The sequence below is a fragment of the Clavelina lepadiformis genome, chromosome 5, assembly GCF_947623445.1.
Source record: "Clavelina lepadiformis chromosome 5, kaClaLepa1.1, whole genome shotgun sequence".
In the NCBI taxonomy this organism is placed as follows: domain Eukaryota; kingdom Metazoa; phylum Chordata; class Ascidiacea; order Aplousobranchia; family Clavelinidae; genus Clavelina; species Clavelina lepadiformis.
The window spans coordinates 10,564,799-10,582,082 of NC_135244.1; the positions used below are offsets into that span (position 1 = coordinate 10,564,799).

General features: G+C 34.3%; 2 protein-coding genes across 2 annotated transcripts; one reads left to right on the forward strand and one right to left on the reverse strand.

Moving 5' to 3' along the window:
* Positions 1 to 629: 629 nt before the first annotated feature.
* Positions 630 to 2,356, reverse strand: LOC143461089 (uncharacterized). Its single transcript, XM_076958859.1, has 5 exons — positions 2,185 to 2,356; positions 1,651 to 1,731; positions 1,283 to 1,455; positions 1,102 to 1,205; positions 630 to 947 (listed from the first exon to the last, which is right to left on the reverse strand). Exons 1-5 carry the CDS (start codon positions 2,311 to 2,313, stop codon positions 775 to 777), a joined length of 660 nt encoding a protein of 219 aa, XP_076814974.1. The 5' UTR covers positions 2,314 to 2,356; the 3' UTR covers positions 630 to 774.
* An 8,201-nt stretch (positions 2,357 to 10,557) lies between these two features.
* On the forward strand, positions 10,558 to 17,249 carry LOC143458895 (uncharacterized). The gene is made up of 12 exons (XM_076955799.1): positions 10,558 to 10,790; positions 11,227 to 11,395; positions 11,794 to 11,996; positions 12,987 to 13,046; positions 13,336 to 13,449; positions 13,863 to 13,990; positions 15,369 to 15,482; positions 15,582 to 15,762; positions 16,086 to 16,344; positions 16,423 to 16,558; positions 16,630 to 16,786; positions 16,859 to 17,249. The coding sequence occupies exons 1-12, from the start codon at positions 10,680 to 10,682 to the stop codon at positions 16,949 to 16,951; spliced, it is 1,725 nt and encodes a 574-aa protein (XP_076811914.1). The 5' UTR covers positions 10,558 to 10,679; the 3' UTR covers positions 16,952 to 17,249.
* Positions 17,250 to 17,284: the final 35 nt, after the last annotated feature.

Consider the following 17,284-nt stretch of genomic DNA (forward strand, 5'->3'; position numbering starts at 1 on the left):
AGATTGGATCACATGGGCGGAATGAGCGCGTGCATTGTCGTGGTGATGTGCTGCCCACATTTCTGGCCGCTATCATCGCACAGCTTCACGAAGGCGACGTAGAACTTCCAAATTGTACTCTTTGTTGATTGTCTGGCCTTCTGGTACATACTCGTGATGCACAATGCCGCAGGAATTAAAAAAAACAGGTCATCATCACTTTCACATTGCTGCAAACTTGTCATGCTTTTTTGGTCCTTGGAGATTCCACATACGTACTTACATTGTGAGGATTGAAACTTGGTTTCTGGGTGGTAACCATAAACCTATGTTTCATTGCCAGTGATGATAAATCAATCTTCATAAATTCTGGGTCATGGTTTGCACATTTCAGCATGTCCTGGGCAATTTCCTTCCGGAGTTCCTTCTGTTGCTTCGTAAGCAGCTTGGGAACGAATTTCGTGCAAAGTAGGAGATTTTGTATATGTCATGTGATGTAAACTTCAGTGAGCCCTTGTGGAACTCTCATTGATAACAAAGAACAAGATTTCAAGCTTACTAAATCTGGTTATTTTCCAAAGTTCTGATAAGTAATGTCACTGACATATGATCACTATGATGATCTACTATTACTATTGTAAAACAATAACTTCTTTAAAACTTTTTATATATTAATTTATATATATGTGTTATTATATTGCAAAAGAATCTTACAAACGCCAATTTAAAAATTGTATCGCAAACCTTTATTTCACAGTGTAATGATTAATAGGCAATGGATGAGTTTATTGAAATTTAGAACAAATTTGTTTTCAGCATTATAGCTAAAAATTCTTCCTCGTCAACAGCACCATCACCATTCTGATCAGCAACTTCAATCATGTCCTTGACTTCTTTTTCACTGAATTTAGCTCCAGCTTCTCGACAAACTTTGCGCAAAGCCGCTGCAGTTATTTTTCCATGTTCCTCTGTAAGTTAAAGGTTCCAGCTGCTTATGTTTAACTTTAGCTCCTGTTCAGAGTAAAACTAGCATGGTAGAAATGGTGTGAAATGCTTGACAAGCATGACACAGCATAAATGACACTATAGAACAGCATAGTTCAAAAATAAAATCAATTATACCAGTATCAAACAATTTAAAACCATGCCGAATTTCTTCAAATATATCCCTGGAATCACTTTGACGCTCTATTATGAATCGAAGAAAATCAGAAAAACTGATTTCCCTATAAAGAAACAAATATAAATACTTAATGCCCACTAAAAACATATAAGCAGTTACGGATAGTAACTTATAGAATACCCTTTGTTTTGTGTGTCAACATCTGCCATCATTTGCCTAACTTCATTTCTTGAAACCCTGAATCCCAATATTCGCATTGCACGATGTAGTTCTTTCAAATCAATTGTGTTGGAATTGTCCACATCAAATGCATCAAAAACAAGTTTGAGATCCCTAATTTCTTGGATAGTAAGCTGCAAAATATTTGAAACTGTATTTGTGGAATGTAGAATACACACAAACTGATCTACTTAGATGTATTCCAAAAACAAGCAAATAAAACTCGTAAAAATAAACAAGTGAAGTACCCACTTCAACGTAACTTGAAAAATAGTTAAGAAGTTAGCTAGAAAAACCAATGTTATTGGCTTTACAATTTCAAGGCATACTTGCTCAAAGATATGAGAAGGTAACTTCATTCCCAAAAATTGCTTCTCATTGACTTCATTTGTTTGAAGAACAGTTAGCAGCTGTAATGAGTAATTCAAAATGAATTTTATATCAAACATAAAACCAAAATATATTTAAGAATAATCAACGGGTGTACATGTGTAGCGTTCACCACCCTGTCCGCTAGATAGTGGCAGGACACCACATTTATTTTCCCAAAGAATTATTGTGTTTTTTTCGCTGAGCAGGCATACAGACGCTCTTTCGAGACGTCTCTCCGCATTAAGTTATGCCTGTGCTTAGGCACATGTTATTCATCAATAAAATAATATCGAGTTAGCCGCTGTGGTGTACCAGAAACAGCACAGCAGCATTTATATATAGCATATCGTCCTTTGTTGCGCTATACTTGCACCTTGTCAAGCTGCCTCACAATATCAGCAAGGTCAGTTTTTTCATAATTTCAGCCAGAAATATTGTTACCAATCATGATTTGAAGAATTACTCTTCAAATAAAAGAATTGAATTCTTACAGCTTTTCCGGGTGCTGGTCGGCTTGGTATGTTATCTGGAATTGCTTCATCTGGAAAATGGAATCCAGTCAGCGTTTTAGAACTACCACCTTCTTCAGATATTGATTTTCGTTTTTTCTTTCCTGGCATGATGCTTTAATATTCACTTGCTAAGCTTAAATTTACATAATAAAAACCTGAAGCCAAATTACAAAATATTACTTTTTGTGAGAGTTAGGGATAAAAAAGAAAGTTAACTCAAACTATTATGCTGAATTGTCTAAGCCAAACTTGTTATAAATGCTTTCAAGCATTTTTCCCAAACTGAGGTCCATGGAAGGTTTTCAGACTGTCCATAAACATCTTGATAAATTAGCAAACAAACAAAAACTTCACTAAATTTATTTCTCCATAACTTATTTGACATTTAGCTTAGTCAGGCCAGATAAGATTTCAACTGATTCAACAATTCACAGTGCAGCCGACTCCGCCGAAAAGGATCACTTATGTGCAATAAAAAATTTCAAAATAAAAAGAAATTAATAAAGCAATGGATGCCATAAACTACAACTCAATAATAGAGTAGCCGACTAGAATTTATTCAATGTTCATTAACAGGTGGTGGAGTTTGCTTGTGTAGTTAATGATAATGCAGTAGCATTATCAAAACGCCGTTACACACCTTAAACACTCAAAATGTGTGCATATTATACTTAATGTCCAAATTAAGCGTATGTTTGTATGAATAAACATGAGAATTCTTTGTGTGATCTTCACTTTTGCTATGTTCTTGGGACTTTAGTGTAAATAAATCGGTTGTCTGAATTATCCAGTGGCTGAATAAAGTGGAGTCGACAGTATTAATGTTGTTGGTCTTTACGAAATCATAATAGACATTAGCAATAAGCATTGTTGTGTTTTCAAATGGAATATGTTTTAAAGCATGACAGTGGTTTTGCGCAGGAAAAGTTAGCGCTTGACAGAAAAGGTTTAAAAGCCTGTTAAAAAGTGGTTCAAAATTTGCTGTAATTTAGCAATTAGACGGTATTATAGCATACAACCTCCAAAATTTATGAATTTAGTTTTTGGAACTTTTTATGATATAGAAATCCACAGACTTCACAATGCTTTAAAAATGTTCATAAGTAATTTGAGCTGGTATTTCCTAATTTCATTCAAAATTAAAATTTTATTTTTTTATTCAAATTTTCAGGATGTAGAAATTGTAAATATTATTATAAAAATTGTTTGATTTAAGCTAGTGATATAGCAAAGGCGAGCACCGTAAGGCCGAAGGTTGTTATGCAATTATTATTTTTTCAAAAAATTTTTTTTACATCGGCTTAACTAAGATAACACCACTTTGGAAGCAATTAGCCACATATATATTTGTGTCATGACTCTAATCTATAAAACGCTACAAACAAGAAGTGATCCCACATTAAATGATTTTTAAAACTGTATAAACTCCTTGCTAAAACCTTGTATTATTGCAATTACTAACACCTTTTTCTCCACATTTGGAAATGCAGGTCAATCATTTTACTATTTGTCAGAGGCTCGGTGGGAATGAAAAAATCAAAACAGTAGTTATTAGTATGCACTAATGAACGGTAAACAGTGACAAAGCCGAAAAGGCTTAAACATTGTTCTAAAAAAATAAAGATGATAATTGCTGGTAACAACTAGCAGAGCTACTAAACCCATAAGGTAGGCAATCAGACTAATCGACGTCACGAAATAATTATGACATCAAACATTCTTAAGACCTAGTGAACATGTAAAAGTTCAACACCCGATGTCAGATTGGAAAGTTTACAGTTTTTGGGTGAAAAATCCCTCAAGTAAGAATATGAAACAATAACCATTATATGAGCAATTAATTTTAATCCAGTTGACTTCACAAACTTTCCAATCTCAACCCAGATTGGGGATGTGAAAAAAGTTTGCCCGCCCTGTGTTGGAGGCTAGAGCCATTGAAAGTTATGGGAATTACTAATTTTGCTATTCTATTCCAAAATTTTCCAAAGAAATTCTTTGCTTGAAGAAATGGCTCAGTTTTTTGTTACACACCACTGACACTGATTCTTTCAACAATTTATTAATTAACTTATTCTAAAGTGAGTTAGCCCAAAAATGGCTTATCAGATAATGGATAGCACTATAGTGACTATACTATTCGCCCGCACAGTCAATGGCAAAAAATAAACAATACCATACAAAAATAGGCCAAGCGCTTCCCTGAATTCCATTGTTGCTATTGCAACCGAGGAATATGGCAGGGTATTTCCCAGTGACGGAACCAAAAATCAACCGTGGTGTCATTGTCATAATTAAATTTTGCTTATGACGATGAAATGTCAAAAATGATTAATCAACTTGTAAAATAATTTATGAGTAATTTTACTTAACTAAGCCAAATAGTCAATGCACACAAGTCATTAATGAGTAAACTTTTTGTAATACTAATGTTTAATTTTAAATGAAGTGTTTAGCACTTTGTGCAAATTTCATTATTTTTTACTTACAAGTGACTCAATAATTCAATATCACTATTTTTCAGCAAACACCTTTTCGCCAACGTTCCCAAAGTAGGGGTCCAAGAAGCCATTTCTAGGGTTACCAAAATCCATCGTAAGCAGAAATTTATCTACTTTAAACTAGAGTTGTGGAATTGACTTCGTTTCACCAGGGTCTGTAAGATGAAAACAACTCGAGAAGTCACTACTCTTTACCTAGACCTTCTTTCCGAGGATTTCTCGGCCCCGGGGTATTTTACTACCTTTTTTATAAATAAAAAGTAATAATTAGCAACAAACACAATAACAAATAAAAGGGGAAAGGGCGAAACAAACAAGCAATAACATAATACATAGACAAATGTGTAGCACAGTGAGAAGTAATGGTAAGTGATCCTACATTTAAAAAAATAAAATTTTGCACATTATTAACTTATTTAAACTTTTCTTTCACGTTAACCATTTTGTGAAATCCTGGTGCAACTTATTTTTTTCATTACATCTATATCTTCTCAGATCGTTTCATTTCTTTAACACTTGCTACGAACTCAGCAATAACAGGCACTAATTTTGCATCTATATATGACAAATCATTTTACTAATAAGTTTTATTCGTCTGATACGCGGCAACCCGCTCAGATTCACGAACTTGTTTTACTAAAGCAATGACGGCATTTTAACTCTAAATTTATAAATAACAAAACGTGCACATAACAACAAACAATTAATTAATTTGGTATTATTTTCCATTTCTGCTAAGTCAAATAGCCTTTCATTATTATTAGTAAAGACCTTATGAATTCTTAGATTGGCGCTAATCCAAGATGAAGTATCTTCCCAAGATAATTTTGCAAACTTACGTAATAGATACATGTGGAGCAAAGAATCAGAAAAGTACAGTTCTTGGAACTAACGAAACCAAAGAAAAAAAGCGCCTCGTTTGTGACAATGGCTCACAAATTTAGTTTAATTTTAAAAGCTCGAAGACGTGTTTTAATCACACAATCGTAATTGACTTCATAAATTTTCGGCCAGTCGATTGAAGGAGGGAATCAACTGTAAGTTCTTGTTCCCATTTTGTTTGATACTTAATTGGAAGAATTTTGGCCCTTTCTAGGCAGTGAGTATACAACGAATTACTATTCCCAGCTTCATTAAACAGTTCTTTTTTGAATAATAATTCTTGGTAATTTATGGTTAGGTATGCATCGGACACTCGACTTGAGTATGTATTTCTGAGTCCTCGAGAAGCGGACTGTTCTTCCCAATAAGCACTTCAGTCAATTAGAACCATAGCGTGATCGTCAATTTGGGTATATATGCAATGTTTTGCTGAAAGTGGTAGTAGGCCTATAGGCCGGACAAATGTATTCAATGAAAGAGCCATTTGCAGAAAATACAAGTAGCCTACCAGAGAGCCTCAAAATTATTTCAATACAAAAACGGTAAATAATGCAAGTTCAGCAATAATAACAGAATTGTAATATAACAAAACGGTAATAATAAAATAACACGCACAATATCTATCAATATCAGTCTTTTGTTTGATTTGCTAATCTCTGAAAATTTTGACGATATGTTGTTAAAGCTGTGCGAATTAATTCTCCCAGGTGTTCATTTGTTAAGGTTGTGCAGTTTTCAGTCGGCTAGGTTTGATCCCATCTTCGGATCACAACCGTTGTTGTACGAAACGGTATTGCAACATGATAGGGCATACACACTTCCACAGCCAATGGGTTAAAGCATTTGTATTCTAACTTCTAAGCCGTAGCAGCGTAGCTTTATGACGCTTTAAGGTAGTTGCCTAGTCGTATTTGACGGAATTATGATGTCACTATGACTTATTACGACTGCAATGTCCACAAATCGTCAAAATAGATAGCTGTCTTTGTTTTAGCTATCTTCTTTGTCGGAGGATGTTTCTCTCTCTTCTGACCGTGAAAGTTGATTGTTCGTTTTACATCAATATGTAAATGCAATTTAACGCACTCTTACTTATTGATTAAATTGCCTGCAAAGAAATGAACACAACAGCAGCAAACAGAATACACTTTTATTTACAGCTTCCGATAATGTAATCGAGGTAATCACGTTGTGCCTTGAATGCACTTGGTTCACTGTATAAAATTAGCTTTTCATTTCTCCTCCTTTTTGAAAAATGGAATCCTCGCTTATTTATATGGTTACGTAATTTTTTTGTAATGCATAAATCTTTCTTCTGTTAGTTTCGTTGTTGACTCTGAAAAGTCGCACCATCTTGGCTAATTTTGGCCTCTCAATTCTGACGTATGTCTTTTCAATTGTTGTACCAGTTCAATCGAGGTAACGTCTTTTCTCGTTTTTTGTGATGACGAGGTCTTCACATGATCTTTTTCGATGCAGATGTTTTCCACACGAAGCTTATGACGTAGCATATAGTCACGTGGTTATGGTTCGGTTGTCACAGCTTTAATGTCAATTACTTTTCCTCCATGGAAACTTATGCAGCAGGCTTGTAAACTTGTCAAATAAAGAACAATAGTAGGTCAAAGATATTTGTGTCGTCAACGAGAATTTGTATGTGCATCCTTTGCAGTTACTGCTTCAGAAGATAATTGATGATTTTCATGTCAGCCTCTTCATGATGATATTAATAATCATCTCCGATAAGCTGTAGTTGAGGGGATGGGTTCTGTTGGCATTGCTCGTATACTGAATCAGTGCGCTCTTCTTCACATCACTTTTCATGATGACATGATTATCTGGTGTTCAACAAGTACTTATGGATTCACTACCCTTAACCCGCCTCTGACGTTCTTGGGATTTTATTAAATGTTTATCAAACTGATCAAATATGATGATCGCCATTTAAACTTATTACTCAGACTGAATGAACTTTTATTTTCTTCTCTTGCATTGCAAATCCTCTTACCCTTACCCACTCTTATACTTACATTATCTTGCATTAAAAATTTGGCTAACCAAATGCGTTGGCCGATATCATTTTGTGCCAAAATATTGAAATGCTTTTAGTTATAACGGCAATAATTTCATTCAATCTCTTTGTGTTATGTTTTGTGTTCATTTATGGTATAAGGTTCTTGTTTAGTTTTATTTTACTTTACTTTGGTTGTGGTACGAGTAAAAGCTATAAAAAATGTCAAAATATTTAAAAACCCTGTACCTGTACTACAACATAGATTAGCGAAGAAAAGCTTACTGCTATCGTTGTCTTTTTCATGCATCAATTCGTGTGATTTTTCTATGACTGCAAAAGTCTGGCTGGAGAGAACACAAAGTCTGCATTCTCAAGACTTGCAAGCTGTCAACACCAACATTTACTACCTCGAAACTTTTTTAAGTTGAGGGCATTATTATGACGATTTTAATAGTGAATTGTAATAATGTATAAATAATAATTGGCGCTTTAACAAGCAATTGTGTGTTCTCTGGCTAGAGAAAAATATGACATTTAAAATAGTTGTCCTGTTTAACGTGTAGTAAACTGCTTTTGAAGTGCTTGTAGTACGTGGAGTGTTACGAAGTTAGAAGTGTTCTAGTTTTTTCAAGTTGTTACTGGTCAGAAAGGAGTTATTCTGTGACACGATCGATATCTAGAACGTTTGGCCTCAGCTGATTGGCTATAGCAGTGGTTCTCAAACTGGGGTCCGCGGTCCTTTTGTGGTCCGTGGACAATTTTCTGGGACCGCGAAGCACCTTCCAAAAACACGGCACTACTTGCCATCAAGCCAAAAGCTCGAAACCGGTTGAATGTGATTCACGATATTAGGGTTGCGTTGTCCAAAACGGAAACAAACATAGCCGAACTGGTTGCAAAGAAGTAGGTACACCCGTTACATAGATACCATAAAAACCAACGTGTCGTTTTGTGTTTATTTGCGTTGATTTTTTAAGGGACCGTGAGGCATTTAAAAAATTGCTAGGGGACCGTTGCGTACTTTCTTTTAAAAAAGTTTGAGAACCACTGGGCTATAGCAAAAAAGATAAATAGAACTGACCTAGGTTTATTCGCTCTCTCCTGGTAAAATTTCTTTTTAGAAAATCTGGTTTATGAAAAATATCTAAAAAGTGTGTTTGCGGAAATGACATGATAACTATATTTCAAAATATAAGAATTTGGACTTTATGAATGTTGTGCTGACTTAAAGAAACAAGAAGAGATAGCTATAAACAACAGAGTCAAAAGTAAATAGACATCGCCACAGTTAAATGGGATTTCTGGTCTATCGATTGGGAGTCTCCAAGATCGCGCACACTTTTCAGAAAGTTCGAAAGCTCATTGCAGACATTTATTAGCAGTCACTTCAGTTTAAATTGTTTGTAATTTGACTACCTATATAAACACAACTGCTAATGCGTTTAGCTTGCTGTGGAGAATTCTGCAGAACTGTCGCTACTTGCTGTCTAATTTCCTTAATATCATCATTAAGCATAATTGTTCGCTTCGATTTATCTTGGTTATATTGTTTTTTCATTTTTCATTATTTCAAGCTGTGACTCGAGTTAATTTAACTTGTGACTTGAGTCAAATCCAGTCTGTATAAACTGTGACTCGAGTCAAGCTAATCCAGTGCTTTTAAAATAAAAAATATTTTGAGGTCACAGTATGCGTTGCATTAAATTGGATACTATAACGTCATAAGTATTTACAAATTAGTCTGGTTGATGCTTTTTACAGAGAGTTGTAATTTTTCAGAAAAATATCCGTTTGTGTGACCTAAAGTTGTTCTTTTTTGCCGTTATGACGTGACTTGAGTCATCAAAATATATGACTCGAGTCGATTTGAGTCAAGTCAATGACTCCAGTCATTACAACATTGGAACCTTCAGGTTGGCATCATCTTAGTTTTGTGGGTAAAGTCTGAGCTTCGAATTGACTTCACTTCGAAGCTGGTAAAACTCAAACTTAATAGAAAACACTTTTCTACAGTATTAACTTTGGTAAAACTGACATTACAAACGACGGAAAACGGCCTTAGCAACCGGAAGTACTTCACAAAATCGAAATCACTGAAGCGTGAAATTAAAAGGAAACTCTCTATTACCATATTAAGGTGGTTTGAGAGACTGAAACAGTATCTCAAAATTTATGCTTCTGCATCTACAGCTGGAAATTAACAGTTAATCTTTTAAAGTTGCGATCTCTTAAGATTTCCTAGTGGTCGCCAAATCCAAACCTTGCCAGTTAATCAGCCACAGTTTTGCAATTTTGTTAAGATTTCTATCTTTCATGATTGTATGGCGGGTAGTGCAAATTACGCAGAAGTATTCACAACTCACAAGTAACCTAGGATATCAGACACCGAAGTTTTAATTCATATTTTACAGTGGTTTGACTCTTATACGCACTGGATATGACGTCTAGATACATGGTCAGCGAAGCATACGACGTAAGACGCGTAAGAGTTTGCGTATTATGTAGGCTAATTTAGTTTTGCATATTATGACAAATTTTAATTCGTTTGTGTACTACTTGTGTGAAGTATTCCACAACAAACTCATCTGTCATAAAGACCGCGTATGCTGGCAGTTATTGTTAGAATATGAGCGAGGACGATTGATGGTTGATAACTTGTTTTGCTTCTGCTTCGATGATATGAGTTCTCATTCCTCAAACGGTGTGACAATGCTCTTAGTTGCTTAATTCTGTCTATACAAATTACTAAATAATAAAGTTCCCATTTTATTTATTATCAAACACGAAGGCTTTCACCTTCGGGCAAAGCTTACTGAATGTTGCATTGCGCTTGGTAACATGTGAGAACGGTAAAAAGGAAAGATTGTAAACATTACATCGGTATATAGGCCTATATGTGACATACAAGTTCAATCGAGGCAATTATCTGACGTCATTAAGGAGTTTCTTCTGCATACTTCTATGTATTTCGCTTAGTATTTTTGAAGGTTTAAAAGATTCAGAAGTTTTTATTTGTGTCAGTGACTTTGAATTTTGTAGTTAAATGAGTTTGTGCACATGTGCCTGAGACAAAATCTGTGATGGTGTCACGCAGACACATAGATGATGTCAATTCTTTTCTTCAAGCCACTGTTTCAGTGGGCTATAGAGGAAGAAGCAACTTAAAGGGATTTATTGAACAACTTTACAAGGTTTGCTGAATAACTTTAAATTTAATATTTTTCCTAGCTTTTATATACATACTATGCTTTGGATCGGCCTATGCAAATGCTGGCATGATTGTGTAGTAGTTAGGCATCAGACTTGTGATGGAGTGCCCCAGGTGTAATATATGATAGTGCTGCGCTATTGCCCCTTTCAGCAAAACTTAGATAGTTCATCCTCCTAATTAGTTGTTCCAATGAACAGCTGAACATATTGGGCTATATTTATGTTTAAGTATTATACATAAATACAAACAAAAAGTATTAATTTCCATTTCACCATGTCCAAGGGTGCTGTGTTAAAATCAATTTGTTCTGTATTTAAAGAGACTTAAAGGAATCACTACCATGATTACCTGTATGTGTAGATCTATACATATTTTGTAATTTGCTGTTTTTCTAAGTATAAAAAGCTTCCATGTAGAATTCAGCTGCAAGACCCATATTGCTTCATCTTGGTGAGCACATGTCATGTAACAATTTAGTCACTCCTTCCCAGTGGTCTAACTACCAAGTTTTGTTGGAGAATAATGAGACTTTGGAAACTACAGACCTACCTAAAGCAAAAAGACGTATGGAAATAAGAAAAAAAGGTACATATATTATCGATAACTTTGTTTTGTATTAACATAGTCATTTTGTTGATACAATTACAATAATTAATTTTTAAGATATAGCATTCATTGGATGTACTTTTTCTTTGCAAATGAATAATAGAAGATGGTAAAATAATTTTATTTGTAAAACTCTTTTCGTTTTTATAATGTGAGACAAACAAAATATATATTATAACCTTTATGAAAAATTTGAAAAGATAAATGATCTATGTCTGGTTGCATGATTTCTTAAACACTTAATACTATTCTAGAGGTTAACCGAATTTAAGTATCAGTCATGTAATATTTTTTTGAGTTTAAGTTTGTAAACATAAACTAGTTAGGCGGGGGACACAACTCACGACTAGAATTTTACATCCATATTTTCATTTTAGATTTTCTGGAAAAGTCAATATCCCTAAAGAAGAAATTAGACACTGCAAAACAGTACAAGGAGAGGTTGGAAAAGCAGGTTTCGTGCTTGCAAAAGGTGCAAGCTTATTCCAACGAGCAAGAGAACATTTTGAATGACAACAAAAAGACTTCAAATGCTACTTTAAAAACACATAAATTCAATAAGAAAGAACAGCTTTCAAAGGTTACAAATTGGAATGAAATAATTTTCATTGTTGGTTGGTTATTTGGTGTCGATTTTTTTCGATCTTTACACTTACCCTTGACAGTAGGGATACAATGAAGTTACGGTTAGTTGAAGTTATTCACCTGCTTCGGCTGAAATATTTTCTTGATTTAAAAATTGAGCGCAAAAATGAGGCTACAATGGCTTTTAACACAGTGTGCTTCATGTCAAATGCAACCATGACATGCATCATTTCGTTACACCACCTTTCGCATTTTTTCTGGGTGGAAAACGTTTCCGTTCTAGCTGTTGCATCACAAGCAGAATTGGAGTAATCGTAATCGATTGTCAACCGTTAGCAGTTTATTGATAATCGAGTTTTATTTGATTAAAGTCAGAAATCAACTTTCGTAATCGGTTGATTATTCGATTGTTTAGGCACCAAAGGCATAGTGATTGATTATAAAATTTTTAGGGTACCTAACTAAAAAAAATCGATTTATTCGTAATTATTTTGTTTTGGTGTAATTATTCGATTTATTTGTCTCAATTGTCTAAAAAGGCCAATTACGAATCGAATAAAACCATTCGCGTTAACATTTACTCAATTACTTATTTGATTACTTGGTAGATGTAGTCGTCCCAACCCTGATCACTAGCACAATTATGTATGGGTTGATTGTATTTTCCAAATCGTCCATGATTGTACTGTGATGGAGCTGTTGCATAACTTACTCTTTTTCTCTCCAGAAGCAACTAATTGTTGAATTAGAAAAAGTAATGTATGGCCCCAAACCACATAATAATGTTATATGAAGACTTATCCCATCAAGAAATAGCTCCTAAAAGTTAATAGCCTAAATATAAAAATCTTTAAATACATTTTGTCTTAATTTTGCAAAAACATAATCAAAAGATATTTCAATTAGAGCAACAGTAGTTATGTCAAATGCAGGAAAAACAATTCACTGCCTGACTGCTAAACTCTTCACATTGTTTGTTTTTCAGTATTTTTCTGATGTTTCTGTCATTAACAATCAAACATCTCTGATCCATTGCAACTATGAGGTGTGGTAAAATATATTTGCAGTCGTTAAGTAACGCAATACAATATTTTTGTGTAGGTAATGCAAGTACATTGGTGGCCTAATGTGATCTTGAAATTTATCTTGGCCAAGTAATGGCAGTTTCATAAAGAAAATTGTCCAAGTATTATTTGATCATCTGTTACTAGGTTTTTTTGTTTTTGCGCAATATAATATGCTGTTAGTTTGCCCCTTGCAAACCATCTAACCATAATGATGTCTGTGGTAAACACAAAAAATATGTAAGCAACGCTGAATTAACTCCATTTTAGAATGAAGTCAATCGTCAGTCCTCCTTCATGCATATCCCTCTTGACAGTTATATGTTTTCTGAAGTTGATTACACAAATCACTTGACAGAGTATGCAAAAAGGCAGTATTTGAAGGTAACATGGTTTGTGTATTTATAAATAAAATGCTTACTTTTGCCTCCTGTACCGGCATATAAGACCCTTTTTTAGCCAAAAATAGCGGGCCCGAAAACGGAAAGGAAGTCAGACTTTTCCATATGTGTTTACTATTACAGTACAAGGATCTTTTTAAGTTGTGCTAATAAACAAGAATGGCAACACACACAAATGGTAAACAGTCGTCTTGTATACGGACAATCAAATAAAGGTGCTTAACGTCAGATATACATTGAAAACGTATATTTGAAAAACTGGGAGTGGGCTGAAGCGTGAAAAGGTGTTATGCACTGGTATATACTGTATGATACATGATATATGTGTCTGATCATAGGATTATAACCAATAGCTAATTGCCTGCTGGCAAATAGAAACTATTTGTTGTTGTCCAGGTTCAAGATTCTGCTGCAAGTTTACAAATGTCTTACGTTTCTCTCCATGATATGACTGTTATGTTACAAGATGAAACCTGTTACCCGAGAAAAGAAATTTTACAGGATTTACAAAGAGAAGCATTTGCGTATGTTGCTAGATAATCATCTTTTTGACCATACTAGTGCGTAAATATATTATAGGGTAAGGAAAGGTGGATAAAATACTTCATGTCCGAGAATGTTGATGAAATTAAAATTTCATACAATGTTGTACAAATGTCGAATGACAGCAAATGTCAAATTACAGTAGAACTCGCCTAAGTTACCAACTATCACTTGGTCCTGGCGGAAAGCCTATTGTTTTCTGTAGTATCAAGTTCGGCTTAGTCGTCTTTGCCTATCTCACCACCGTTCTTGCTACTATGTCCAAAATAATTCGCATAGGTAGTCAAACCTTAACAATACTTTGTTAGCGTGATTACAGGGCAAACTTAATCTGCTATGACCACACTACACTTGTACCACCCAACTGTCTGCAATCCTCGTTAACGTGGCACAACCTTACTGTACGTCACAATGTACATTTATGAAGGACCTGGATGCCTTGTCATTTTGGTCTGTTTTCATCAGTTTTAGTTTTCCTTCAGTTGGCCATGCTACAGTCATGTGAAGCGTCCTAGCCAGAGATTACAGAATGAGACTAGCTATAGTGAATAGAAAATGTCATTTTTATGGCACAGTTTTACTTTCTCTTAAATTAATTGGGGGCTTAGCATTTCTTTGTGCATAGAAAAAAGCTTTTAGAAAACACTTACATAGACAATCAATTAAGTAAAAACATGATTATGAGAAGATGACAAAGCCCGACAAGATGACAGTCAGATGTTTTTAAATTACTCAGTTTTGTAAACAAAAATCTTAAAGAAAATCCTAACACCACATCATGTAAGCAGAATATTCCTCCTAAGGGAGAAATTCGTGACTGGTTGAGAACCACGTGTGTACACAATTCATTCATTTATTTTTCGTCAAATGCGCGGTGGGGACAAAAAATCAACCCAGTTGTTATTAACATGCGCCAATGAACAGGAAAAAGTTACAACGCTGAAAAGGCTTAAGACATGCTCAAGAAAAATAATGTTAATAGTTGCTTGTAACAACTAGCACGCCACTAAACCTATAATTAGTTAAATCCATAAAACATAGTTGAAAAAGCGAAAAATTAAACAGACGAACAGATAGTGTGTTCAAGCAACTGATGATTGAAAATTGCTTCACTGCTGTACATCAGTGGTTGGGGAAAAAAAAAACATCCCGGGCAAGAGCCTGTTTTCTGGTGGCCATAGCATAAATTTTTCTATTTAACAGTGTTTGGCTAAAAAAAATGTTAAAAAGCAAAAACCTGATGGAATGATACGACTGGAGGTTTTATTTATAACCACATTAGAATCAATCTATTTATGTGATTGTAAAAAAAAACTTTTTATATGTAGCCCAAATGACTGGTGCACAATCTTATATTAGATATGCAAGTATGAAGAAACGTGTAATTATTTCGAAAGCCAATATGGAGAAAGCAAGTGCTGTTTACAACATGTTGCAAAAAGAAACAAAAAAGTTCAAATGTGATCATAACAGGTATTAAAAATTCTATTTTATGGCTGTATGGTCAGTTGCTTTATATTTATATATTTATGTTAAAGCTTTAGCAAATTATAAACTAATATTGAACTTCAGCCATTTAAGTACCATGAAGAATAATGCGAAAGGTATCAAGTTAAAAATAGAACAGCTGCAAAAAGAAGTTTTGCCACGACTTATCAGCAAAGGAACTAGATTTCAAAAGAATCTCATTCTTGCAAGAGTCTTTCAAGAGAAGCGTCTGAAACAAAGAAAGATTACCTGTATGCAAAAGCAGGTTTGTCAGTTTGTTTTTGGACTGAACCTGCTGGTTAATTGCTGTGTAGCTTTTAGTTGGGGGAAATGTACTACTGTAGTACCAATAAATAATATCTAAATAAAACCACCAGCATGAAATGTCCCGAAGGATTCCTTGAAAAAATAAGTGAATAATTAATTTGTGTATAAATAAGTGTGTATTTTTCCAATAGTTAACTTAGTACATTGTGGGTCTTATTTCACTTGCTGTTATTGTATTTTGTGATGTTGTTCTCGTTATTTTTTTCCATTTTTGAAATAATATTTGTAGTAGGTACTCCTTATTTGCTTTCGTTTGTATAGCTCATTCAACTTCTGCTACAACAAACCTGCCGCTTAAGCTGTTTATGGATGATACTGCAATTTGAAAAATCACAAATGTCAGTTTTATCAAAAACAATGCAAACATTTGGGACAATTTTAAAAAATTACCTTGAAGCTGTGAAACATAGCATTCAAAACTTACAATCTGTTGAAGCAAACGCAGTTAATCATTCAAAAGATCCTAAAGCAGTTATTGACAAAAGGGACAATGTAATGCTTGCTTTACACAATGCACTAGGTATGTTTTTTCTAATGTTTAATTTCTAAGTGCTTCAACATTATTGAGTCATTCTAAATATCGTAAAAACTTTCTCAGTGCTAGATACCGAAGAGTATTCCATGTTCCATACCTTCCCCACAGCATGCAAAGCAGCAGTCGATCTTCAGCAAAAACTTTCCTCATTGGATGTTGAACATGACAGAGATGCAAGCAAGACATCTGTACAGCAACTGTATGTGTATTATTTAGAGTAAATGTTGAAAAGTTGGCCTTTGAAACTTAATGATTTCTCTTATTGTCTAGCGTCTATTCATTGCTACAGTTCTATTGGAAACACAGTAATGTCATAAAAAATGAAGAAAAAGTTCTTCTTTCTTCAAAAGAACTTAGTACAGCTATAAAAGGTGTTTCTGAGGATGTCAAGTCTATGAAATCTAATGTTCCATTGCTCCTGGCAAAGGTAAAATTCACGGTGTATTAAATATATTGTTAAACTTTAAAACACTGAGTTTGCTATTTTAATAACATGCAGGTGGATAAGAAAAGAGGCTATTTAGAACACAACTCCAACGCGGTGGTCACGAAAAAGTTATGGCTGGACTTTGTATTAGATTGTATAACTTGAAGTGTTGAAAACCCTGATGGACAAAATATGGCAGCAGGGTTCCATAGGGAAACAAACTGTGTCTGATTGCATGATTTTATTTAAAACCTACTTGACTGATTTCGAACAAATTAAATGTCTCTCTTGGTTGTTTTGTTGTATGGCAATTGTGGTTAAAAATATATAATATTATTGTTCAGTTAATTTCAGTTGCTCGTTGCCCCAGATTGAACTTGTGCTGCTTCATTTTTACGTTATTGCTTGATTTTGTGTAAGTCTTTAATTTACTGGTAAATATCACGTTGTTCTTGTTTAGAAACTTCTAAAATGTAAGTTAACCTTTTTTTTGTCAAG